This window comes from Harpia harpyja, chromosome 13, assembly GCF_026419915.1.
Source record: "Harpia harpyja isolate bHarHar1 chromosome 13, bHarHar1 primary haplotype, whole genome shotgun sequence".
NCBI classification, from domain to species: Eukaryota; Metazoa; Chordata; class Aves; order Accipitriformes; family Accipitridae; genus Harpia; species Harpia harpyja.
Genome location: NC_068952.1, coordinates 8,311,249 through 8,338,844, shown reverse-complemented (window position 1 = coordinate 8,338,844; position 27,596 = coordinate 8,311,249). Strand labels below are relative to the sequence as shown.

At 40.1% G+C, this 27,596-nt stretch overlaps 2 protein-coding genes across 11 annotated transcripts in view; both read left to right on the top strand.

Moving 5' to 3' along the window:
• MARK1 (microtubule affinity regulating kinase 1) overlaps positions 1 to 16,976 on the top strand; it is a 60,715-nt gene extending 43,739 nt beyond the window's left edge. For 4 of the 10 annotated variants that reach the window (XM_052805297.1, XM_052805293.1, XM_052805301.1 and 1 more), the window contains 9 exons: positions 173 to 272; positions 894 to 1,006; positions 2,295 to 2,469; positions 3,602 to 3,795; positions 6,386 to 6,486; positions 8,646 to 8,807; positions 9,617 to 9,871; positions 12,697 to 12,741; positions 14,885 to 16,976. In XM_052805297.1, the coding sequence (XP_052661257.1) occupies positions 173 to 272; positions 894 to 1,006; positions 2,295 to 2,469; positions 3,602 to 3,795; positions 6,386 to 6,486; positions 8,646 to 8,807; positions 9,617 to 9,871; positions 12,697 to 12,741; positions 14,885 to 15,239 (1,500 nt within the window). In that variant the 3' untranslated portion in view covers positions 15,240 to 16,976. The remainder of the gene's footprint in view (positions 1 to 172; positions 273 to 893; positions 1,007 to 2,294; positions 2,470 to 3,601; positions 3,796 to 6,385; positions 6,487 to 8,645; positions 8,808 to 9,616; positions 9,872 to 12,696; positions 12,742 to 14,884) is intronic. The other 6 variants (XM_052805299.1, XM_052805295.1, XM_052805296.1 and 3 more) reach the window with 5 other exon arrangements.
• Positions 16,977 to 20,408: 3,432 nt separating this feature from the next.
• C13H1orf115 (chromosome 13 C1orf115 homolog) lies at positions 20,409 to 24,705 on the top strand. Its single transcript, XM_052805303.1, has 2 exons — positions 20,409 to 20,800; positions 23,209 to 24,705. Exons 1-2 carry the CDS (start codon positions 20,522 to 20,524, stop codon positions 23,326 to 23,328), a joined length of 399 nt encoding a protein of 132 aa, XP_052661263.1. The 5' UTR covers positions 20,409 to 20,521; the 3' UTR covers positions 23,329 to 24,705.
• The last annotated feature ends 2,891 nt before the right edge of the window (positions 24,706 to 27,596 follow it).

Here is a 27,596-nt window from a genome sequence, read left to right as displayed (position 1 = left end):
GGATATGAAAGATAAAGGAAGAAACTGTAAGATGTGAGGGGAAGATGTGTGAGGGGAAGAGCAGCATTCAGATTATTATGAATTTTAAGTTGTTTTTCCCCAGCCCAGATAGCACAGATTTAATCGGGTATGGTAAATGGCATATTGACCTAAGGCTCATTTCTTTTCTTAGCAAATTATGAAGGATCGGTGGATGAATGTTGGCCATGAAGAAGAAGAACTAAAGCCATATACTGAGCCTGAACCAGATTTCAATGACACCAAGAGAATAGGTAAGACTTCTACAAGGATGTTGCATCTGATGCACATAGGCAATTTTATCTTGTAAGTCAAACTAAACTCTTTTACCAAATTTGAGATACAATCTCATCATACAAATAAAATGTTTTCTTTTTATTTAAATGAGAAATTTCATTACAATGTCCTCCTTATAACTACTGCTGTGACTTCACTGAGCTGATGTGAATCTCTACAAGCACAGCAAAAGACAAGTAAGATTACAGAATTCAACAAGCAGAAGGAAACTTTTTTTTTTTTTTTTGAGGACAATTATTTTTATCCACCGTGGTTGGAGAAGGATACTCTGTTGGCCCTGTAGTAGCTATTCATGCTTTCTATTTGCCAGTGTTTTATTTGGTTGTTGAGTAACATTTAATGTTGAATAATGTTGAGCTATGTTGAATAACATAGCTGAGAGTTTTCAAGAAGAAAATAACAATGAAAGAGGGAAGTTTATAGCCTTTTTAATTTTGCACAGCAAAGATGATGCTGGTTGAGTTGAATCCTAGTTACCTGTTAAATTATAAGGATTTTTTTCTGTTATCATTGTTCTTAAGTTGTCAGTAAACCCAAGCACTTATTCTGCTAATGTATCTAGCTTTTTTTACTTCTAGACATTATGGTCACAATGGGCTTTTCAAGAGAAGAAATCCATGAGTCTTTAGTAAACCAAAAGTATGATGAAGTCATGGCTACTTATCTGCTTCTAGGTAGAAAACCACCTGAAGTAAGTGCTACCTAACTTACATCTTCCCTTTTGGCCTTTATATCTGGCTGGGTTGAATATTCTGGCTGTCGATGTTCTTATGAACTATTTTGTAACATCTTTTTAAAAAAAATGGTGATAGATAACTTATTAATGTCTTTCCCTTTTCATATCTTCTTGCATATCTTGTTAGTTCCCATATGAAGAAATAGATTGAATGTAGTATCTTCACATTTGCTTGTAAATATGTTTAATTGCTTTTTAAAAAAGCTTGCTGTTAATCTGAAGTGGCATGACTTCTAAGTGCTGAGTCTTCTTCCTGTCATGTGTTTACAGTTAAAATCTTAAATAGTTAATTTGACTAGAGCAATTATTCTTCTAACTACTAAGATGTGACATCCTTTATTTCTCAGAAATGTACTCATGCTTTCTCACTCATATATTATAGTATATTTTATTATTTAATAAATAATTGCATCGTAGTCATTAATAAATTTGTGATAGAAAATCTTTTGACTGTTTTGTAACTAGAGGGATCTGTAGATCTTTTGGGACCACAGGGATTTTTGAGAAATCAAGCTGAGACCAAGGCTTGCTTTTTGAAGGAGGTTTTTTTGTTTGGTTTTTTTTTTCCCCTGCTGCTTCATTGGCCTTCCTTCATTTCCAAGATAGTGTAGATCTGATATATGCATCTTTAAGTGCATTTTCCCACAACATCTCTGAACCAGTGTTCCCTTGTGATGGCAGAGCATGGAGGGAATCTGTCTAAAATGATTTTGATTCAAACTGCTTGGAAGAGGGTATTTGTCTTTTCTACTGCTCTTACTTACAACTTAGGCTTCTTAGATACCAACAAACCAGTGGCTGAGTTACATACCTTATAAAGATGTGTTGAAGGCGATAAAGAATCCTTGAATCAGTAGTACTTGTTTTTTTTATCCCTTCTGACTCAATCTGATGCATTTTGAAATTGTTCTGAAGCTAAAAATGCTCTTTAAGCTTAAAAAAAAAAAAAGGCAAAAAAAAAAAAAAAAACCAGCCAGGGGAGCCATTCTTTGGCTTTGGTTTTAAGATAGCACAGTTTTTGTTATTTTGAGCATTCATTAACTACTTAGCTTTAGCTGTGTATTTTTAAAGCACATTAAACACAGATGAAGTGATAAAATTAATCTTGAAGAAAATTAAACTGGATACAATTTTAAATTTAAAAATAAATGCCTGTGATTGGAACTCTTCACTTTATTTATGCCATAAAAGTACCAATAATATTGAATTTTGTTTATGCTTTGAAAAACTGTTTTTCTTGTAGTTTGAAGGAGGTGAGTCCTTGTCCAGCAGCAACTTGGGTCAAAGGTCTCGTCCTAGCAGCGACCTCAACAACAGTTCTGTGCAGTCTCCTGCTCACCTGAAGGTCCAACGGAGTATATCAACGAATCAGAAACAGCGGCGGTTCAGTGATCATGGTGGGGATGACATTCCAACAAGTAAAGTAACATACACAATTTAAGTCTGAATGTGCAGTGTTTTGCGAACCTGGCAGGTCCACCACTCTGTGCATTTGTTGTGTATCTCATTGTGCTCCGCTGTGATGCTTTTATTTGTATGAACGCTTCTTTGGTAAATCTGGGTCAATGTAATTTACTGATTTAATTTTTTGGACTTGTTACTTGGTTGACTCACTAAATAAGAGCTTGAGGATGTTTCCTGTTTAGGAAGTAATGGCAAAATATTGGTCTGGATAAACTCAAAGGCAGCAAACCATTACGTTCATCACTACATTTGGAGTTGGGGCCAAATTGTTTGTTTCCAAGAGACAACAATTTTACCAAGTATTCAGGAAACATTTTCAGGTGAAAGTGATTACATCAAAAAGGAATGCATATTTAAAACATTAAATGAAAGGTGACTTTTTTTTTTCTTGGAGAACTATTAAATTACTAGAAATATTTGTAAAATGTTTGGCACTTTGCCTAATTTACATTGTTATTTCTAATTTTTTTCCCCATTTTTTTTTACTGTTTTACTCTGTGTTAGTGTGGTGATGGTGGTGTTCAAAAAAAGTAACCAATATTGTGAAGATCATCAGCTGATGTGATTTTATTTCAAGGAAATGTAAAATTCTACTGATGGAGGTTTTGGCCCAAAGCATTTTAAAGAATGATGAGGGGGAGAGAATTGTAATTTTTCCAAGTATAAACATGCTTTTAAACAAAGTAGTTCTAGGGTTTTCAGGGGAACAGGATTTTTCATTGTGTTCAGAGGAAAAGATATGAGGCAAAAAGTACCAAAAAACCCCAATTTGAAAAGTATCCTCTAATTCCTTTTTTAATAGTATTGCACAAATTGCATGGGTTTAAAATGAGAATTAAAATACTCTTCTATGTTTTACATATTGATGTGAAATGGGAACTAATTCTGAACTGCAAATTGGTAATGAAGACAGAGTGGGTAAAAAGAATATAGCCTGTCAAAGCTCAATTTAATAGGTTGGTATATTTGTAGTCATAGTTGTTCAAATGCTTTTTTTGGACTCGGGAATTATATTTAGACTATTTTGGCCAAGAAAAATGCAGTGATTATTTTTAGATATTTATTAATACTGTTTTTATTTGGCAGTCGGTCCCTCAATTCCTCCTGCTGTGTCATACACAAAAAGGGCTCAGGCAAATAGTGTGGAAAGTGAACAGAAAGACGACTGGGACAAGGATGTCTCACGCAAACTTAGCAGCACTACAGTGGGATCCAAAGGGGAGATGGCTGCAAGTCCACTTGTAGGTCCAGAAAGAAAGAAATCAACTACAGTTCCCAGTGTGAGTGTGTGTGCTTTTGGCTTGTTATATTTATTTTTCCCTATTTAAACAAAATCTGCAGTATAAGGTTACTATAGACATAATGGTTACTGAATAAGCCACTAAGTCTATTTCTGGTAACTTTTGCTGGCAGACAGAAATAGACTACAGTGGATGTCTTTTAAAATAAACCTTTCCCTTCCCCCACAACTTTACTTTTTCTAACACTAATATAACAGTGAGCACGAGAATGTCTGCACTTGAGTAAACTGAAGATCTGTCAAGACAAATAGTGGATATTTAGGGAAAGAACGTAAGAACAGAGCCAATACAGAATGCTCTTTTTCTGGTTTCTAATGCTTGTGTATCTACAAGGAAGTCAAGGGACTTCCTCAATGAGAGATTTCATCTGAATAATCCTACGTAATATCCCTCATGAACTTTTTCTCTGTAAATTTGTCTGTTTAGCTTTCTGAAACCACTTTGTTTTGGACTTCAGAAATGGGGTGAGGTGAGGGAGAACAACCCACTTGTTCCCTGGTGTGTGCACCTGTTGATGTTATGAATTACAACCTGGTTCTTGTATTAAGAAATTATTAATTTGCTAGCTCTTCTGTTATGATATCATTCGTAGCTTTGTAAACCGCTATCATATTACTGCCTCAGACATCTTTGTTCCAAATAAGAGAGTCTGTCTCCTAATGTGAAAGCATCTGTTTTGCCTTGTAGAAGTTCCATGTGCAGTAGTATTGGTGTTTAGGATACACAAAGAAAAAATATTGCATAGTGTTTAAACAGCAAGAGTTCATGTGAAGAAAAAAAAAATATGCATGAATCATAATTTTAAGATTCAAGTGCACTTTTTGCTATTTCAGGGACATGCTGTATTAAATACAAAAATTCTGGCCATCTTTTAGTGCAGTTGACGGGCAGCAGAATTCTCATTGTCCTTTGGGATTCTATGTGCTTGGATATTCTGGGATGATGATATGCGTTTCTGCTAGTATTCTCTTTAAACAAAATAAATGCTGAAGTTCATTTAACTCTTAATGTTCTGCAGGCTGTGTCTGCAATACATCCACAGATGCTTTAAACATTTTTTTTCAGATTTTATGTAGAGTTTCTTCCCCCCCACAAAGAGTCTATGAAATTATGGCTGTGTGGATTGCATGCAGGAACTTTGAATCTTCTAAGATTAGATTTCATATCTGAGCTTTCCCAAAACTATATTGCCCCAAAGCTGATTACAGTCATGTATGGTACAAGCCGATATGTCAACAGCATTTCTCTGCTTTGTGAGAACTGATTAAATGGAGTATCTTTGCTATGAAAAATGAGAAATTTATTTACTTGCTAATGGCAACTTCAGTATTTGTACATTTTTAGCTCTGTTACTATTTCGGGGACTTTGTGATGGGCACGATTAAGGAATAGTGGTGTCTGATATTGCAACAGTAGTTAAGGTTGAGCAGCTTACACAAAAAAAATGAATTTGTTTTTTAAAACTCAAACATTTAAAATGAACAAAGCTAATGTGGATAATGTTAAAGTACTTCTATGTAACTTTGAGGGTGATACGATGTTAGGGAAGGCAGGATTTCTTAAAAACATACTTATCACCTTCATCATCATATTAGTCTAACTTAGGAGAGTTTAATTTCAGAAACAGTTACTGCAGTTGTTAATCTTTACGAATTGGCTTTGAAGCAGTTTATTCAGTAGTCTCTGTGGGGTGATACTAATGCTGAAAAACTGTAGATGAGGGAGAACTAAACACACAGTAAATCTTGCAGAGTTCATGATGTCCTGCAGTACCCAAGTTTAGTATATTTGAACTCTTTTGCAAGCATGCATCAGTATGGAATGTTAGCAGTTTGCAAACCTCTCCCACCCCAAATTCAATGTGTAACGTATTAAAAACTGAGAATTGCGTGTCATATACTGAAAGCAAGTCTTCAGCAGCTAATCTGTGCATGGCAGGGGGAGGAGGAGAATGTAGGTATTTTATGAAGTGTATGCAAACTGAAATTAGTAACAGAAGGAAAGTCCCATCAGTATTTGTTGCTACAAGACCTTTTTGCCATGTTATCTGCATCATAATTTCTGGGTCGACTGACACACATAGGTAATCTTTTCATTTTTTTCCTTGAAAACTCTTTTGACAGGGGGTAGCAAACTGTAAGGCTGGAGCTCTAGTTGGCAACTTAATCTGCACAGGGAAGCCTGTCAGCCAGCCAGATAGATGTGTTCTCTGCAATTCTAGTTTGTTCCTTTGATCCCAGAGACAAATAATTCAGTAACATAGTATGTGGGAATTGGATAATACTACTTAGTAAAGCAAGTGTCAGCAAAATTAAATTTCTCTGCATTTTCTTTTAGCATACTCTCAAAGGTACAGTAATAAGATGGTGAATGAGCTATTGGGAAAAAATAGCTGATGATATAAATGATTTGTGTCAACAGATTAACTTAGTACGTTTGAAGACATTAAGAATATACATAAATGGCTGAAACTCTGTTTTGATTTGCTTCCAATGCTTACATTTTTGTACAACATAACATACAGTAGAAGAAAGTATTTAATTTAATTTTAGTCCTAATTTTATTCTAGAATAATGTATTTTCTGGTAGTGGAATGACAAGGAGGAATACTTACGTTTGTGAACGTTCTTCAGATCGCTATTCTGCAATACAGAATGGGAAGGACAACAGGTATTCTTCAACTTTCTTGCTTATAAATTTGGGTACAAAAACTGAGGCATAGAAAAAGAAGCAGGTTATGGAATTAATCAATACCATTATGAAGCATGGTGTGAAATACATAAAGTCCAACTGTGTGTTTTCATCTCATCTTCCAGCACAGTTTCTATGTTTCTGATGAAGTTTATAACTAAATGTGTAGATCTGGCTTTGCCTCTTTTTATGGATTCACATTTATTACCAGGGGTTGTCTTCCAACACAAAGTAACTATGCTCACAACTAAGTAGCCAAGTCTGCTGGAGACGTCAGATGGATCACCCTAACAGTGATCCTTTTTCATTTCTTCTGGTAATCATTCAAAAAGTTGAAATTGTTAAGACTTGATGATCCTTTTCGATATCATTTTTTGGCCTAAATAATATTTTAGTAGTGATGGTAACCAATTTGTATCTGTATGTGGGATGATAATTACACTCCGTTTAGTATGTTTTGTTAAATACTATTGTATTTAACACTGCCACAATTACTGGTTTTTAAAATATGTTCTCTGTTCATCCTTGGTGTTAACCCCTGTACCTGACTGAAAAATAAAACATTGGCTTTAATGGAGAGTAATAAAAACTTCTTCATTTTTTTTTACTTTAAAGTAATAGATCTTATTCTGATTTTTTTTTTTTAGGCTATTTAAATAAAACAGTTACGGTAAAATGAACCAAAAAATCCCCTAGCATGAAATAACATAATCTAGTAAACTAGTTTTGTTTTGTTTTCTGTCTTAGTGTTTGAATTTTTTAACGATGCATTTAATTTTGGAAATAGGAAAAGTATAGAGCTGTTGATATATACTAAAATGATGAGCTATGGAACATGTAAAGTACAGCTATTTAAAGTGCTTTAAGGAGGTAATTTCAAATTATTAGATGGGTGCTTTCAAAAGTGTCTTTCCAAATTTTTGTGTATAGTTTAAAATATTTGAACAAAGTTTGTAACAATCCTTTTTTAAAAAGAAAGAAAATAACATATGTTCTTTAGATTTAGGGTTAAAATATATATACTAAAATAATTTTTCTGATCTTGCAAAGATTGATAAAGTTTTTATTTCAATAGATTTAATACCAAGACCACTATAATGAGAATTATATTTTATTTCAAAGTGTTTCATTTTACAGTTTATATTTAAATTTTTTTCTATAGTATTGAAAAGACAGATGATTCTTAATCCCTGTTCCTTTCATGAGTGCAATGAATATGCTCAGCTCTTTGAGTGTATTCTGAAAAATGAAGGAGAACAATTTTCTTTTGAGTTGTGTATTTGCCTTTCCTACAATATATTGTGTTACAGCTGAATTTGGATTTGGTGTAGCTGAACATCTTGTGTCATTGGATTATTCATCCAAAATTTTTACCTCTTTGCTACAAATATTATTTGGCTTTGGGACTGTTGTTGCTAATACATTATTAACGCAATTTTGTTTATGCTTGTAGAGGCAAAGCTGTAGTTTGGCTTAAGTTATTTGACTTTTGTTTTAAAAATTAATAACACAATTGTTTTGCCGCTGCTTTCATTTTCTTCCTCGCCACTTAGGCAAAGCAGAAATAAAAGTACCAGTAGAAGGAACTATATTTTGAAAGGGTTGGCTCAGCCTAGCAGTGGCTGGGATAGTCCAGAGGAGGTGCTTTAAAAACACAGTCACTTCCAAGTGATAATATGACAGCAGTTCCAAATGTTTCAAATCTTAGGTGTTTGAGTTTTAACTGAAAATAAGGGCATTCACTTCACAAAAGGAGATTCTATTCAATCAGTCTATTTGTCTTTTGCGAATTTCTTTTTCAGTATTTTTTACTATTTCCATGTATTCTTTGTAGTCTTTCTTCACTAGTTTGAATAATGTGTGTGTAAGCTTTAATCTTGGGAGGAATGAAAAGGCCTAATTTCACATATGGTGATTTGATTTATGGATGAACATAATTTTCTCAGAATTCTGTATCCTTTACTTTAGCTGACTAAGGCAGCCCAGTCACTCTGTCTTCTGGTTATTTAAACAGCACTTGCTATGTTCTAAAAGAAAAAATTAGTTGTTATTTTACCTGTTTTCTATGGGTTTTTACACTAATCTCTCTTTTCCCTTTTCATTTGTCTGTCCCTCCTGCCTTGCTGTCGTGGTAAAAGCCTAACAGAAATGTCTGCAAGTAGCACATCTTCTGCAGGCTCTGCAGTAGCTTCTGCTGTATCAACACGGCCTCGACATCAAAAGTCTATGTCTGCCTCTGGTCATCCTATAAAAGTTACACTGCCAACCATCAAAGATGGCACTGAAGCTTACCGACCAAGGTAACAAATTGATTATTATTTCTTTAATGCTGTGCACTTTAAAAATGTTGTTCAGTTCATGATATACTTCAGTATGTTTGTAAGCTATTCAAAACTGTCATGTTGCATTCTGTTTCAAAACAGTAGCTTACTCAAGTAGTGTGGGTATTACAGATGACTGAAGCCTGATTTTGTTCATCACACATGTTTGCATACAGTTAAAGAAGTTCCTTGACTGCCTCCCTCTGGAAGCTTCTGGAAAACTTAAGTAGTTAAAAATTTAACTAATTTAGACAGGACTGTTCAACACTGGCCACCATAAATTCAAATGAAATACTGAAATGTTAACCTCAGGATTTTGTAGATTACTAGGCTCATTTCTGTCTAAAAGCACCATAGTATAGTTGCTCTTGCTATTAAATACCCAAGTAGCTTTATACATTTATTTGTGCCAGATAATTACTTAAGAAGTATCTGTTAAGTTTTTGGAGTGCTTGTGTGTTAAAGGTTTTGATGAACATATTTTTCCGGAAGAGGGCTGGGAGCACTTTCAGATCTTACTACAGACTTTTCTACCTTTTTCCTTTGTCCTGTTATCTGTGTATACTTTTTTTAACTGCTCTTAATACTTGAGATAATTTGATTTTACAATGAAAATCTCTCTTGATTATTTCTAAGTAAGAATCATAGAAGCAAATCAGTAGCAGATTCAGGTTTTAAAAAAAAAAAAATAAAGAGCGGGGTTTTTTTTCCTATCTTTGAAAAATGGTTGTCATGTAGGAGGGTTTCTAGCATAGTCTTTCTCTTTATTTATGCTTCTGTTTTCCCAGCAGTGCAACTCAAAGAGTGCCTGCTGCTTCCCCGTCTGCTCATAGTATTAGCACTACCACTCCAGACCGAACCCGCTTTCCTCGGGGGAGTTCAAGTCGAAGCACTTTCCATGGTGAGCAGCTAAGGGAGCGGCGTAATGCCACTTACAATGGACCGCCCGCCTCACCATCACATGAAACCGGTGCTTTTGCACATGCTAGAAGAGGGACATCAACTGGTATAATAAGCAAGATAACTTCCAAGTTTGTTCGCAGGTTAGTACCTCAATTTTTAAGAGAAAAAAAAAAAAAAAAAAGCCCAGCCTATAACTAGGGCCATAATTGCAAAGTCATTGAGAATTTCCAGTAAATGTAAATTTAGTTAGAATGCTGCTTGTTTTGTGTGTTCCTTCCAGAACCTGCTTTGTTTTACTTCTCTGTGTATATTGTAACCATTATGTTTCACCAGCTATTCTGCTTCTTTATCTTAAAGGAGCAAGAGAACACTACTCAAAAGGGGTTTTTGCTCGTTTTACAGCTAAAATACAAAGATGCTACAATTAAGTTAAGTTCATTTGATTTTAAATACTGAAAGCAGTGACTTAAAAATGAGTCATTATTTAACATTAACAATATTTTACTTTTTTAACTGGGTGCAGTTTGTTGCAAGGGCTAGATTTACAATTATTGCTGTGCTTAGAGGGAATAGGTATTAACAAATTATTTCAGGGAATTCTAAAAGTTGTGAATAAATGAGAAGCTTAGAAGTGGGCAGAAGCCTGGATGTCTGGAAGTACTAATATTTCAGTATCCTGCAGCCTCTCATATCATGTTACCAGATTCTTCAAACCTAAGTTCAGGATTCTGAAAGAAGAAAACCCACACATCCTGGAGCTGCGTTCACTCCTGTGATGATGCTAACAGTAACAATACTGTGAGGAGAGGTGCTGGGAAAGATTTTTCAAATACACTCTTTAATATCAAGTGACTGTTGACTTAGCAGTCACAATAGTTTTCCCAAAAGGGGACTTAATTTTCAGTTTGCCTCTTTCTAATGGTGATATATGTATAATTCTTAAGCCTACTTATGGATGTGTCCATACTGCATTATTGTCAGTTTTACAACAGAATTATATCTTGGAAACCTCTATTTTCTTTGCAGAATCATGCTGTTATGTACTGGATTCTATCATTTATGTGTTTAAAAAAAAAAAAGATAAATTCAAAGCTAGGTTAAGCTAGTAGTTGCAAATCTGTAAGTAAAATATCATTGTGTAAGGTGATATTACAAGGGAAAAGGAGAGAAAACTAGAAATGCAGTGATGTTCCTCATAAAATTGATTTAACCTGGTGAGCTGATAGTGCATCAGTGTGTGTCTAAGTAATACCTCCTATGATGACCTAAAAAAAAAAAAAGTATATGAATGATTTTCTTTTTTCAGAAACCTGAAGATACAGGACTATGATCCTCCGTTATTGGGATCTCCAGCACTTACATAGTTGGGGGGAGAGAGTTTGTTCTCTGCTTTCTAAAAAGGAAAAAAAAAAGTTACAGCGAAGTTAGTCAACTGTGTTTTCAGTGTAGATTTCCGAATGGGAAGAAAGGTATTTCTGCTAAGTAACTAACCAATTTCAAGAGCACAGGCTGTTTTTTTGCATTATAGCTCATTGTTATTTCAAGGAATGGTATCTTGAATTTTTTTGAAGTCAGATCAAAGAATTAATATTGCCATTATGTTAAACTACAATATTAAAATAATATTGTAAACTATGCATTTAGAATTAAGATATTATAAATTGATGTATTTTAAAATGATCCTTTCTATAGAACACTTTTATACAATTTCCTATTGTGTTTTATACTGCTAGAAATACATTTTCCTATAATGAAGGCCTTGTAGGGTTTTTGTTTATTTTATTGCTGGGGGGGGGGGGTTGTTGGTGTTTGGGGGTTTTTGTTGGTTTTTTTTTTGTTTTTTGGGTTTTTTGTTTTTTTAACTTTGGGTTGTTTGAGACTTCTAGTGCCTGGGTTTATTTACATGGGTGGAGATTCGGCAGGGGGTTTGCTGTGCTTTTAGTTGGATCACATAACTGCATGCCTTTTAACTTCTGTACTGTTCAGTAAATAATGGTTTAAAGAATACTTTGATTAGAAAGTGTCATGAAAGACTTTTTTTACTATCTTTTGGCAAAGGTAAATGCCTTTTCTGGTAAGTATATAAAATAAATGCATAATGACTATGCTTAATGAATAGGGTATCGGAAGTATTTCATATCAATGGTTTATGTCAAATGATACTTCTCTGATGTTAGTTACTAAAGTATTTGTGTTTTGAAGGTATTAATTAGCTAATTGAAATTTGGTGCTAAAATGTTTGTACAGCAGCACTAGGAACGTACGTAAGTGGCTTATACAATCTATGGATATTTTTCAAGCTGCTTCAGACTAAAAAGGCATAATATTAAACTGTTCCTTGGTAAAGCACACCTCTAATTCAACAAGATAAGAAGATATGTTTAAGCTCAAGCTCACTGGTAATCTTACCGAAGTCAATGTAACAGCTCATTTGCTTAAAGTTAAGCAGATGTGGAAGTAACCTTTCTGAACTGGGCTCCAAACATTTGGTCTCAGAAACTCTTAGGCATGTCCTGTCTTTAATTACTTGAGTATGCTTAAGCATGGGCATGTACCGAAGTGGTTTCAGGACTGAGGTCTAAAGGCCTGGCCCAGAAGGGTGCAGAGTGGAGCCTTCCTGGACCACCTTGATCGACTGCTCTTCGGTGCTTGCTGGAATTACATGTGGCCATTGCTCTGTCTGCAGTAGGTTGAGAACAAAGTGTTAATTTTACCATCAGTTTAAAAAAAATTAAACAATTACATGTCAGAGCTGAAAGAAGTTAAGGTACCATAATGGGAAACTAAAATTACAGCTGTGAAAAAATACTATTAAACAGTATTAGGCTTGACATTATTATACTGATTTTTTTTTATTTATTATTTTTTTTGTTCAGTAGCTATCTAACGTTGTTCTAGATGTAGGTTTTCTTAACTTTTATTTTTCACCTTTATCATTGAATCTCAACCTTAACTTTGTTTTGAGGGATCCAAGTGAAGGCGAAGCCAGTGGCAGAACTGACACCTCAAGGTGAGGAGCCACTATTAATACTTCGCTCCTAGGTCTTTCGCATCAAGGTTTAAGTGATTTCTTAAAGATTTTTAATCAGGATGTAAAATAGAATAGTGCTTAAGTAATCTGCATTTCAAAAATGTTTTTTATTTGGGGGGAGGGGGTTTTGGTGAGGTCCTTTATTCCTCATTTTTGCTTTCTTGCGAAGTATTTAATATAAAACTTTATTTAAGCATATGCCTTTGAATAATAAAGCCCCCTGTAGGAGTTAACCAGTCATTTAGGCACTTAAAATCATGTTTTGGCTTACAAATATTTAATGGTGTTTACTTTCGGTTTCAGTGGAAAATGTAGTATACTTTGTGTGTGTCTGTGTGTATATATGTACATATGAAATTATTACTATAGCTACATACTGTAGTTCATTACTAAAGCTGCTGTTTGCCAGAAGTAAACACCTTATAGTCCCTGAGAAATGAATGTCACTTTGCACTGAGAAATAAAGTGACATTCAGACAAAAAGGGTGGTGACTGCTAAATACTGAATTTGTATGGCAACCACTGTACACAGATCTATAGATGCTTTGTTAGTAATAAAGCATTCCTTCATATGCTCATTTTCCAGTATATCTGCTCTTTTGCCATGTTTCAGCATTTGGTTCTGCATATTTGGTGTGCTTAGCACAGTGCATAATTTTTTATTTTTATGCTCTCTTAATGAACAGGCATTGTAGTTTGCATTCTAAACTGGTCACTTACAGAAAGTATCGACTTAGTTTTCAAAACAGAAAGCCTTTATTTAAAAAAAAAAAAGCAGCACATTCTTAACAGGATACATTGAATAATACACAATGCATTTTATCTACATTAGCCCTTTTCAATTCAAAGTCTATTAGCTGTCGAATTCATGATGTGGAAAGGGAAAAGAGATTAATCAAATGTTCAAATGAAATGAAGTGTGAAGTTGCTTTCAGCTCTTGCTTTCATTCTCTAGCTTCCTCTACTTTTTGTCATCCTACAGTGTCTGTTTTGGGCTAAAAGTCGTTTGGGATCTTATCCCTGCCATGCTCTATCCCTTAATATCGATGTGGTTCTCTGGGGAGCACACAAAGTTAAATTAAAATACTTGTTTTGACTCCTCTCTGAATAGCGACAGTTTATAGACTATCAAAATGAGAACAGCACCTTTCCCCAGTGATGGATGGGGAGGTATCGGGCATCTTAAGTACCTGGGACAAAAACAGAAATAGTTGGCTGTGGAATTACTTTAATTAGTGCTGTTTCTCAAAATGCTTTCTACAATGGAATAAGTAATCTATTCAGTAAGGAAGCGTCAGAGTAAGAACATTCATTGGAAAGTACTCCCTTGAAATTTTGTCCAAGTCATTGCATCAGCTAAAATACTTTGCATCTACATGTCAGTGTTTCTTCTGTGAAAACGCTGCTGGCTGTGTACTCAACTGGTTGACAAACCAGCAGTTTAGAACCAAATTTGAGCACAAAATTCTGCTTCATCAGTTAAAATAAAGCCCGTTATTATAGGGTCTTTTTACACAGAGAGAGGTCAAAAATAAATAATAAATGCAAAAGGGGGGAAAGGCAGAAAAGAGGGGAGGGAATTAACTGAAGACTTGTGAATCACAGGGTGGGATTTCTTCCTCTGCTGCTTTTACAGTATGATTTATGCTTCAGGATTGTGTCCCTCAACTTCAGTTTTGTTGGTGTATGGCATGCTCCAGACCATGAAATCAGCAGAACTTCAGTCATGCTTTCACATAGATTCCACTTTCTTTGGAGCAGTATGGAGTAACGTGTGTCTGCTGCAGTTACCATTGCACATGTTGTCATCAGAACATTTTAGAGCAGGGGTTTCCAAACTTGCTTTGCTTGTTTGCCACTGCACCAGGGGCACACTGCACACTTGTGTGCCACTGCACCAGTGCTGGTAGCAGCTCCCAGTGCTATGCCAAAGCACACATGCGTGCAGGAGAGGGTGCAGAACTGTTCCAACAGTATCCATCTAACTCTTTGAATTAGCTTGTGTGTGACTAGTGGTGTGTCAATTGCAGTTTAGAAACCCCTGTTCAAGAACTGTATTTCTCTTCTATCTGTTGGTTATACCGCTTTTATTTTTGACTGTTCTGTATGTCACTTCTTCCAGGAGTGCTTCTGGGGAGCCGAAAGACAGAGAGAAGGAGGATAGCAAAGATTCAAAGCCACGCTCCTTGCGGTTCACATGGAGTATGAAGACCACTAGTTCTATGGACCCGAACGATATGATGCGAGAGATTCGGAAAGTGTTAGATGCTAATAACTGTGATTACGAACAAAAAGAGAGGTTTTTGCTCTTCTGTGTTCACGGTGATGCACGACAAGATAGCCTTGTTCAGTGGGAGATGGAAGTCTGCAAACTGCCACGATTGTCGCTCAATGGAGTTCGGTTCAAGAGAATATCTGGGACTTCTATCGCATTTAAGAACATTGCATCCAAGATAGCAAACGAGCTTAAGCTGTAAAGAGAACCTAAATTTTTTGGGATCAGGGAAGATTCATACATGATCTACACTTTGAATGTACTGGTTACGCCTAATGTGATTGGCCTGTGAAACTCCCCATGTAGAAATTGCCCTTATTGCAATAAGGTTATACATAGTTATTCAGAATTGTAAAGTTAAATCCAGTATGACCTATATTAAATAACTGTAGCTAAAGAAGTTATGTTCACATGTACAGGTAAGTATATAGAGCATTCTGTTCATTTTATGTTCATAGAGTTGTATAATAAAAAGATGACTGCTTAAATTCAGATCTTGTATAGTTGTCTAGATTTCTGCACAGAAATGTATGTTTGATGCTTTGAGTTGGAAAAGTTCTTCCCTATCATTTACATTTTTGGTGGTTTTTATAAGTCTTACCTCTATCATGCGTTTTTTAAAAAACTTGTGTCCCGAGTCAAATGCACAAAAGTAGTTTTCACAACCGTAGCATGACCATTTTTAATTAAAGATTGTTCATGATTTGAACCAAAAGTCGATGAATAATTGGCTTTTGTTCTATGCGAGACTGTTCCTGCTTATCTTTGGCTCTTATCCTTGTTATTGGACAGTGTTTAGTTGAAAAAAATACAAACATGTTTACAGTGTTGGCACTTACAGTTTAAAATCTTTGTTCTGCCTTGGGCCAGCTCAGAGCTGTGGGGGAACAGAAACCAGATGTAAGTGATGTTCTGTCTGCAAATTACAGTGCTTACTCCCATGGCCCGTTAATAAATGTAGCACCAAAATGGAGAACCGTAATTATTTCATTTGAATATCATGGTGTAAAATATCACTTGTTTGCTGCCTTCAGAATACTATAAATTCCATTTTATGGAAATACATTAATATTGGGACTGTTTAATAGCACAAGATAATCTGAAGTGTTGACCAATTGTGTAAGTTGATAATACCACCTCAGGAATTAGCTTGGCTTTTGGAACATGTGCCCCCAAAGAGTACATGAAATTCCACATAATATTTTACAGCTAAACATACCTTGTTTATAATGATAAATTGTTGATTTATGCTTTCGTGGTTGTACAGTTTGTTCCCATGTAACCTGTTTGTGTTTAATATTTTACCAGATTTCTTGTATTTATTCCACATCATTATGCCTGTAATGTGCAGCTTTGTAATTAGGCACTTGCCTACAGAAAAGAAAAGAAAAAAAAAAACAACACGTTTTTTTCCTTCATGATTAATGATTATTAACTATGTAAAACCACTAGTACTGGTACATTTTAATACTTGTTATTTTGTACTGAATTAACCATAGAGGTTGGTTGTGCAATGTTATTTAATGTCGTAATTACTGTAATATCAACATATGGGCCCCATCTGCACACTCTTGTGAAGAATAGAAAGTTCATTAAGAAATTGTCACTTTAAAAAATAAAAATCAAAAAAAAAGCTGTGGTAAACTCTGTAACCCTAAGTTAGAAGGCTGTAAGTGTAGTAAATGTGCCATTCTCTAATGGCTTCTTGACCGAGATGGACTTTACATACTGTACTGTGATGTAGCTTTCCTATGTAACAGTTATGTTCGGAAATGGACGTGTATTGTTGCCTTAGAAAAAGGGTGGTGTTTGGAAAGAAAGAACTGTAGCCCCTTTTCTTTTTTTTATCTGATGTTCATTGAAACAAAATCTGATGCAAGTCATCTTGATTCACTGGTGCACTCTATTAAAACTTACTTGAACAGTTCTCATACTAAAATACTTGTTGTTTGCCCTTTATACAAAGTGCAATAATTACTGCAGGTAGCAAAATAGTCGAAAGGTGTACGGGCTTCATCTTCCACACTGTGTGAATTCAGGATTAGCGTTGCATCGGTTCTGTGGTCCTGCGCTGTCCAGAAAGTACCAGTGGTTTAGCACTTCTTAGAAATGGATGTCCAGGAGCTTTTCCAGAAATTCACCAAAAATTAGCGTCGGGAGGGGTTTGTGTGTCTGCTCAATTTACCTGTAAATGTCCATGAATGTTCAATGATCCTTGAAAATACACCACTGGAACATAACCATGATGTTTATACATTATCTTGGATTAACTTAGTCATGAAACAAAACCCCTTGCCTTTTTGGAAGGTTCAGTGGAAAAAATATAGGTCACGCTGTGAGACCATAGATTAAGTACTTAAGATAGCTTCCTGCTTTGCATGCTGTATTTTTACACGGCTAACTTTGCCCTGGATTGTCACTGGTTTTCAGCGCTTGATGTAACCAGAGGTGTATTAATGTTCCATGAAACACAGATAGCATTTCCAGGGAACAGAAGTTACAAATTTTAGTTCAACTCTCCCACAAAACACTGCACCCCAAAGTGCCAATTCAATGTTTCTCTATAGACAGTTTGCAAACGGTATTATTTCCAGTAACTGCCAGCAGTGTGAAATTGCCCCACTTCCCAAACCCTGCTGACCTCCTTCCTCCTTTTGCCCTGTTGGCAGGTGAGCTGTGAACCACCTTACACTCTCCATAGCAAATACACCAAGTGCTTCAGCAAGGGCACAATCTGAGTGTGAAAGGTGTAGCTGCACCCAGACACCTCATTTGGTTTTCCAAATCTCCTCTTTGTGGCAGAAGTAAGATGGGAAGATCTAAGAAAGATACTTTTTTCAGAACCGCTGGCTTTATTGGCAAGCAGAGCGTAGTTGGTATGGAAATCAGTGAGATGTTGCATGCTGAATCCTCAATGCCTGGTTTTTGGGTCCTTCAACAGCTGACGTGTTATGTACCTGTTATGTGTAAGTTACTCTGGCTAAGAGGGGGATAAGAACATTTGCATCCGAAATGCAGCTTGACTTTCATGTGGGAGGGGATCAGTGGCATTTTATCAGCACGGTTTTAACTTGAGAAATCCGAAAGACAGTTAAATGCCACATCAAGTTCCACAGCTCCAGGAAGGGCTGGGGATGTCTTGGATCTTCAGAGGGCTTATGTGTTCAGTTGTAATTTCATGGCAGCATTTCCAGGGGGTGTTTGGGGTGGGGGCGAGCAGTTAGACTAGTGCATGGTTCTGCTGTTTTGGGTGGGGGCTGTTTTTTTCACTTTATTTCTTTATTTACGGTATACAGACACTTCCAAACTAAGTAGATCCCTTTTCATGAAGTCCAATTTAAAACATTAAAATGTATATAGATCAATGAAAGGACTACAAACATTCATTCCAGCTTCTATGGATGAAAAGTAATGCTTGAGAACCAAGTGGCATCACTGCCATATAGTTACAATGATGCCAAAATTCCGTGAGGTGTTAGACGTGAGACTTTCGATACCTGGTGTCATATACCTGAGAGGTACCTTGGACCTCTTAATCTCAGAACATGGTTCCCCTGCTGCCATGCAAACGGAGACAGTAAATCTCAATTGAGAGATATGTTCTCTGGGGTTTTGATAGTTGAACTCTGGAAAATGAAACAAGCTGGTGAGGTACAAACCCAGTCTGTGGGGAAAGACCAGCCCCTCTTGAGAAGACAGATTCTCTTTCACCATCTTTGCACTTCTCGCTTAGGGGCAAAGTATACATTCAGTAATGGATCTATAAACAGAAAGCCTAGATGTAAACACCTCTCAAAGCCCCAGAAAAATATTAACGCATTTTTCAAGTTAGCTCAAGGTTAACAAGATGAAAGATCCCATTCAACAGCTGCTTACAGATTATTGGTATTTTATTTGTTGATGCTGCTGCTTAATCAGCATCAAGCAATTACTTCACCCCTCAAACTACCTAAGAAAGTAGCACCTTAAAATCTACAGCAATGCATTAGAGCATGCAAAATTTATCTCCTATACCTTGCTGCTTCAGGCCCTACCATGTGATTAATGTTAAAGCAGGTACTTGGGACAGGACCTACGGTGCTACTCAGTTTCACAGTCTCTGCAGTGTTTAGGACATACCTACACCTCCAGGACGTTGGCAAGTTGAGCATCTGGCTCCAGGAGGTGGGGAGAGAACTGGGTGGCTCAGAAACGGGCCCTTGCAGGCGCTGCCGCAGCCAGAGCCCAGAGGAAGAAGCTCTGAGGGCCACGCGTGGTCTGTGGTAGGTGTCCGCTTGGGACCGGTACTCGGAGCATGTCCTGGGTTTAGGTCTCCACCTCAGCCTTCTGTAGAGTTAAATTAAAAACCTGACAATGGTAACAGGAGTGGTGACGCCTTTAAATATAAAATAGGGGAAGGGATAGAGCACTTTTCCCGTAGTGACAGACCTGGGACTTAGCTCGCGTCTTCCACCCCTGGGAGGGCTGGCCAAGGTGTCCGTTACACTGCTTTCTGGCTGGAGCTGTGACGATGGCGAAGCACCATCCTTGGGGCGGGTAACTATGCTGGGTGCAGGATTTACTTGCTGAATGTTAAGGGCGCATCTCAGGGAGACACAGGTTCAAGGCTTCGTTCCTCAGTAAGAAAAATCCACGGTAAAGGATTAGTCTGTCCCCTTATCGCACCTGCTTGTCTGAACTATTTGTATATGCATCAAATGTTGATAAATATGCCACCTGGTTTAATAAATAACATTGATCCTCCCTATGCAATTTTGCATTTCTTGACGGACCCCAGCTACACGAACTCGGCTTAGGAAGTGCAGTTGTTAAACTGCAGCCCACCCAGCTACAGAGGCGTGTGGCCGTCAGCCTCCCCCTGCATCTGGGCAAAAACCACCGAGAAACTTTGCCTTTCAGTGAAGACTTCCATACCTTCCCCCTGGCCAGGGGTAGCAGAATGGAGCCCAGTACGCCGGAGATGCTGTTCACCCGAGGTCCTAGCAGGAACACCTGTAACAGAGGGATTACCAGGGAGCCTGGCTTTTGTTTCGGAGGGGAAGAGCTGGCCTCCCGAGGCCGCTGCCGGCGTGGAGCGGGGCGGGCGATGCCAGGGAAGGAGCTACTTCAGCCTTCGCCAGCGGTCGCGGCGCGGAGGCCGTAGCGGCCGCCTGTCCCACCGCTAGCGACAGGGTGGGCTTCCCCCCTGCGGAGCTGCCGCGGGGCGAGTCGCGGGCTTCCCCCAGCAAAGCCCCGCTTCCCCAGCAAGGCGGGACACGGTTTTCCGCGCCGGGGCCCGCCGCCGCGGCTCCCCCAGCCCTCGCCCCGCTACCCCGGGCCGGTTTCCGCGGTCACGGCCCTCACGGCGGCGGGGCCCGGGGCGCCTCTTCCCGCCGCCGTCCCGCCCCGGGGAGGGGGCAGCGGCCGCCTCCGGCCACACCTGTGGCGCAGCGGCGGAGGAAGCGGCCGGCGGTCCGCGCAGACGGGTCGGCGCCCGGCGGCACCATGACGGTGGGTGCGCGGCTGGGCGCCAAGGCGAGGGGCAGGTACTCCCGCCGCGGACCCGACGACGACCAGGTCTCCATCCTGCCCGGCGAGGAGGAGGAGGAGGAGGAGGCGGCGGCGGGGGGGGGCCCGCGGCCGGCGGCGCTGGAGGAGGAGGAGGGCGGCTCTGCCTCCAGGAAGGTGCACTTCGTCCTCCTGCCCGACTCCTACGAGCCGCTGCGCCCGCCGCGGGCCGCCGCCAAGCGGCCCTACGGGAAGCGGCTGAAGAAGTACGGGAAGGTGAGGGCACAGCGCGCCCGGAGCCGCCGCGGCTCGGGGCAGCCGGAGCGGGGACCCTCGGCGCCGGGCGGGCGGAGCGGGCGGGGGGGGTCTCGGAGGTCCCCCTTGTCCCTCAGGCGTTGTAGGCGGCGGCGCTGAGCCCCGAGGCGGGGGTCCGCCACCGGGCTGGCTCTCGGTCTTGCTCTTGCCGGGGAGGAGCCGGTGCTGCTGGGGAAGGCAGGACACCGACCCTCGCCGGGATCAAAGAGTAGAAAATCTGCCGTTCCGGAGCGAAAATGACACTAAGCTGGTCCATGTGACGGGTACTTTGCCTTTCTTTGTTCTGCATTTCCCTCGGCGTCATTGTTTTGACACCATTCCTTAAAACTTCCAGTTAATTGGCCTGCTTTTTTTTTTTTTTTTCGTCTGCTTCAGTGACCGAAAGAAAGGGTGATAACATCCCTCCGGTACACTCCTTTGCCAGTTTACCTTCCCGGTGTCCCCTGAAAGCCACTGGTATGAGTTAAAGAAAAAAATGCAACGTGTTCTTCGTTGTGTAACAACTATTTTGGATCAAAATTGTTCTTTTGCTTTCCTGTGTGGAAAGTCACAAGTCCGGGAGTCTGGTGGTTTGTTGGGTTTTTTTCCCCCTGGAGGGTGGGTGCCTTTGATTACAAAAGTGCTATTTGGAGGAATTCGATTATTTTTTCTCTTGTTATGTCACTGAAGTACAGCTCTGGTATGTCTTGGATATTTGTAGCAAAAAGTAGTTTCTGTGTGAGCAGGAAAAACCTGTCTGGTGTCCGGAATCTTTTCCTACTGGAGAGATTACAGATGTCAGCATGAGACATGACTTTCTACTGCATTCTTTAAAAAATGATGGTTTTGGTAAAGTTATGCTTGCTATCTCCGATATGCAGAAAATGCCAGTTAGTTTGGCAAAGTTACTTACTTTTGAAATTCACACAGTTTGCAGATGACAGCGTAGTCATGAGCTGCCTCACAAATACTACTGTTTCATAAAGAGGAATAGAATATTTCATTCTTTCATGATGGATTTGATACTTTGAGTTTCCAACACGGATTTCCAAGTCACAGTCAACACATGGAGTATGAAGCAGTGTCAAGTCTGTTGTCTCGATTTATACAGAGCAGTTCTGTGAGCACGGTTATGTCACAGCAGTTCATAATTTTGCTATTGGTGCTATTGCTGTGTGTGCTCTTGGTATAAGGGCGCTTGTAACTGTGTTTAGAGCACAGGCCAGTGCTTGGACACTGCGTATTCCCTTTTGTATTGGTCAGACGACATCCCCACGGGGAAGGTTTGCCAGTTTGGCTTTGGCAGTAAAGAACAACTTGTGAAAGCGTTGGTGAGGTCCGGGTAGGTAAGTGGCACGCAGCACAGGAGGGAGGAAAGAAGTCGCCAGTGTGACATAGTAGGACAGGGCAGAGGTGGGAAGGGAAGGCCCTGCATCTCCTCCTCCATCCTCAGGCTCTACCCCCAGGCTCGAGCTGCCCTTTTATTTTGCCATCTTAACTCCCTTCAAGTAAGTTTCCATAGGAGTAAATGCAGCAAAAATCAGCTATGTGGTGGCATCGTGACAGCTGAAGGTTTTCATGTGCCAGTGCCACTGTAATCCAGCTTTAAGAAATCCTAGGAATATAATAGATACTGACTGGATTTCACCAATTTAAAAGTTTATCCTCTGTTTCAGTGTTTTCCATATTACAAGAGATGATTTTGATATAGTCCCACGCAACCATAAAGAATTAACTAACAGTTAATTCTGATATTCCTCCCAAACTGACCACACTGTATTAATTCCCCAGTCATGACCAGCCATATGAGCAAAAACTATCATGAGTGAAATTAAAATTAGATTAAGGTTTTTAGTTTAAATAATCTGCAGCAAGTTATCTCTAATGCAGTACATAGATGAGCTCTTAAACCTGTAGAGATGTGAAAGTGGGTCAAAACATTCTTATTTTGACCAAACATATCTTTGACAAAAAGCAATGAAATTTACATTAAAATATTCTCAGTGGTTTACTGCCTTCTTGTTCAGCACCAGTTTTAACAGCTTATGTGCTTTTAAGAGTTACTAAGATACTTAGAACATGTGTGTGGGGGAAACATGTACCTCTACAAACTAGGTGTGAATTTAAACTAATTTTATTCTTGAATAGAAGCCCACGTAAAAGCCTGGCTTCCTGTGGAGGCTGCACCTGTTCAGTTTAACTATACTCTGTAGGTGTGTATTTCTATATAAAAATAGATGATAATATGTTGTTCTATGCTCAAGCCCTCATTAGCTGTGGGAGAAGTTCATTTTCTGGGTTGGTGACATTGGCTGTCGGAACGATTTTACGTGAAGGTATTTTCTATCACCTCTCCTTTTTTTATCCCCTTCTCCCATCTCTCTCCGCAGAACGTCGGCAAAGCTCTGCAGAAGGGATGCCGCTACTTGGTGGTCGGCCTGCAAGGATTAGCAGCAGCCTATTCCGCTCCTTTTGGAGTGGCAGCTCAGGTGGCATCCTTCGTCCGCTAGCGCAGCTCCACGCGCCCCACCGGGGAGGACATGAGGCCATCGCTGCTTTCTTAGGATTAAATCTGAGACCTGCATCTGAGAAACCTCTTGGACAAACAGTCCCAGCCCCGAGCCCCTCCACCAGCCCCTTCCCCAAGACTGAGTGCTCTTCTCTGCAAAAACTTCCGGCGCTTTATAAAATCAGGATTGGGTTGAAGAAATACAAGGATGAGGAAATAATCTTCGACTAATTGAGCTGAAGTTTGTTCTCGGACATGAGTTGGTTTTCTAGAGCTTTGTGCTATGTGTGGAAGGGAGCCAAGGATGGATGGAAAAGCAAGTAGATGAGGGAGAGAGAAATGAAGGAAAATAGAAATAGCGGGGGGGGGGAGTGGTGCAGGTAGGGAGGTGGGGATCTGGGTCTGGCTAGTGAGAGGAATTATCAAAGTAGTGGAGGAAACAGATAACGAGTGATCAGGAAAAGGTACTCTTTGGTTTTCTGAGGTCTTTTTTGTTGGTTTGTTTTTTTTTTTTTACCCTGAGAGGTTTAAGATTAGGAGTATACTTAAAAATACACTTGGATATACATGGACTATTGTCTGAGACAGGGAGAGCTTTGCTGCATCACAGTTGTTCATTTCAAACTCTGGACGTAATGAGCCTTTAAATCTTAAGACTGATGTAAAAATCCAGAAAGAAAATGAGGTGTGTTTGTCTTCTGATTTTGGGGCATTAAAGGTTCACTGCTGCTGTGAAATCTGCACATATGTTTTTTACTGAGAACAGAGTTTATATCTGACACACCTGATTCTGGAAGCTGGGGCATAAGAACACCCAGTTCTGTGGTGTTCACCAGGAAAAAAAAGGGATTACCAGCTGCATCTGAAAAAAACCTACATGCAGTGTTTCGTATAAGAATGTACAATGGTTTTGTATAAGAATGGGGCCAAATAACCTGCCAGCTCCATCTTCATTTCCGTATGTGGAAGCTCTAGCTAGAGGATGTCAACATCAGATGGCTCAGCTCAGTGGTGCGGATGCAGCAGCTTCCATGTGACACCTCCAGGGATATAAATCTTGTATTGATGACACAGGAACAAGGGGGTTTATGTGCCTTCAAAATTCTGGGGGTTTGGGGTTTTTTTCCTATCAGTCTTTTGTGGTAGCAGTAAATGATTTCCCTGCTAGCACTTTCTCTGTATTATAGATCTTTCTAGTTCTGATAGTGTTTTTGTAATCGAGGAGTTGACTTATTTGGAAAAAAAATGCTGTTCGTTTGCTTTCTTTGCCTTTTTTGAATGAAAGGGTTTGCATGTCTTAGCAAACCACACTATTTCTTTTAAGTGTAGCAAATGAAACAAAGGTGGATTTTTTTAATAATAAAAAAAAGTAATGTGATTCATGTTGTGTGTTCACCTACACACATAAGTAAGCGCACAAAGGAGGAGGTTCTCAGCGGTGGCCCAAGCAGCGGGGGAAGCTGCAGTGTAAACTTCCCTGTGTTGTTCTGCCCATGGCCTCGGTGCTCCTGTAGAAGGACACGGTTGTAGCCCAGACTGCATGGAAACACTCGGGAAAGGCAAGGTGTGGAGATGAGGCTGCAGAGTATCTAAGGTTGCATGAGTTGGGGTAGGAATAGCCACAACGGGATTACAGTCATTGATTTCATGCTTTTAGTTGTTTCTCTTGAGCTTTCTTGTGGGGACAGACCTGTCCCTCCCATCTGCCCCCCCAGCATGCCAGAGGCTATGGGTAACTGCTGTGTCTTTCGCAGTAAGAACAGGGCTGTACTAACACCCACATGCCACACGAGCCTGCACACTTTGGGATTAACTTCAAATTTTGTTACACCACTCTTATGTTTTACAGTGCTTTTACAGCGTGAATCGTTAGAGCTTTTTTTAAATGACTAAAGCAATGCAGGGGAGATTTGTATCTCCATTTTCCTGTGTGAAATGAGTGCCCATCTATTTTTCTGTGTGTCCTCTGAATAGAAAGGCTGCTCCCTCATTGCAACACCCAGGGTCCAACCCGTTCAGTGCAGGGACTTTCCACAGAGGTAAACATGAACTTTAGCTCATGAACCACTCAGCACAATGGTTACCACTGACTTTTGCCTGATGACCTATGGTCTCTGCTCGCCTGGTGCACCTTTAAGGGAATAACCTGGTTGCCAGTCACGCAGAACCCGAATGATATGCAAATGGTGTTTCTGTGCGAGCCTGAGAAAAGAAAAGCTTGATGCATATTGGTGAGTCAGCTTCTGCTAAACAGTGTTTCTAAAATAGACCAAAAACAAAGAAGGAAAGAGGAGAGAGAAAGAAAAAGTAAGCAAGTAACCTACACCGTTTCTCTGAAACAGCTGGTGATTCATGCCCCCCTATTTTCCTTCCTCTAAATGAACCGATGGTTCTCACTGAGGCTACCAATTAGTGCTGCTTATCAGTTCTCCTTGAGCAGTAATTCACTCCTCAGCTGGTGGAGTGCCTTTGTGAGGCCAAGCCTTGGCCTGAGGGTTTGCTTCTCTCTTCACCAGCCCAGCTCACACAGCAGCATCTAGAAAATCTGAATCTGGGGGGTGAGGTTCTTTTTTCAGCGGGGTGCATGGCAGAGGGCTGTAGTTCCTGTCAATCGTGGCAGCATCCCTGCCATGCCAGCTCTGGCTTAGCTAAGATGCAAAAAGGTGCGACAGGGCAGATCCTGCAGCACTGTTGCTAAATGTTGTCTGGCTGACATAAGAGAAGAGGAAATATTCCCTGACTAACTCAGCCTTGGGTGGCAGGTCATCCTGCTCAGCCGACAAGAAATGGCAACCTCCGTCTGAAGCAGAACCGTTGTGCTGGAAGTCTGCGAGTGACTTGGAGGAGAGCGAGCTGTCGGTGACGGTGAGGATGCTGGGCTTTCCGGGGCAGCCCTGACAGTGTGCCAAGCCAGGAGGGCAGTCCGGGATGGACTCTCGGCTTCTGCACGGCCTTTCTGTGCTCTTGGCGAGGTGGGCCTTGGAGGAGCCACCCCAGCAGGGAAAGCTTTCAACCCACGGGTGCAGGCAGGCTCCTTTATTAAAATGGGCTTGTCTGCAGCATATCTCCTGGTTCTTTTGAGGAACAAAACAGACATTTGACCCTCTCATAGACAAAAGCGGGATATGGTGGATATTACGGTACAGCAGGTACACGGGGAAGATTTGATGTGATGTTTGAGCTGGATGAAATACGTTCCTCCCTTCAGGCACTTGCTTGGCACCTCTACCCATCGCTTCACCTCGCAGGTTTTTGTGTTCAGTGGCGTGTTACTGTGCTGACTCCTTTCAGATTTCTACCCGCCTTTCACCATGTTTTGTAACGAATGGCAGGATAAATAAGTTCAGGAAGCTGAATACATGCAAGAGTGGCAAGAAGTAGTCAACTCGTCCAAGCTTCTCTCAGGAATGAACTCCGCTAACCTGACAGCCTGGCAAGTCACTTTTAAATTAAATCCCTGGCTATTCCTAGTGCCTGCTCAATGAGTCACAGAGCAGAATAAAGCTTGTTTCTGCTGGTTTTGCCAGAGCATTTAATTACTACTCTGGCTTACCGTAGGCTCTGAGGAAATGGCAGAGGACTCGCAGCTATTGTCCTTTGTCCTGCAACATTAGCAGCAAGGAAGCGCTCTTGCACAGCTTGCTTTTGAAGTGCTGTAACTGAGGAGAGCCGTACCACTCCACGTCACTTCGTCACTTCGGTGTTTCCAGGGCTTTGCCAGTCCCGGGCCAAGGTTCGCTTCAGGCATGAATGATCCCGTAAGACTGGCAAGGCGGCAGGTTTTGAGTTGGTGTGCTGTAAAACTAGTCGTCTCTTTTTCTGTATCCTGAGTCCCTTGTTAGCTAGGCACTGGCCTCTTCTGAGGAAAAACTGGTCCTAAAATGTGTACCAAGTTGCTGCAGTTACCTGTACAGAGCGTGCTTTGGAAATCCTTTTTCTTCAAGGAGCAGTAGAGAGCCTAAAGAGCTTGTAGATTAATTGAGATAATTAAATTAAAAGAAAGTAGAGGAATCAAATTCTCCCCTTCCTTCTCCTTGTAGGAAGTAGTATCAGGCTGCCGGGCCTGTTTTGGGGCGAAGTCTAGAGACTCTGAGCTCAGAGAGGGTGGTGCTCCTTCCCAAATCCTGCATCGCCTATGAGGAGAGGCTCAGGGCTATGGGCTCGTTCAGCTGGAGGAGGGAAGACTTAGGAGGGACCTGACAGCAGCTTTTCAATACCTAAGAAGGGGTGGCTAACAAGATGGACCCAGGCTCTTTACCGAGGTCCGCA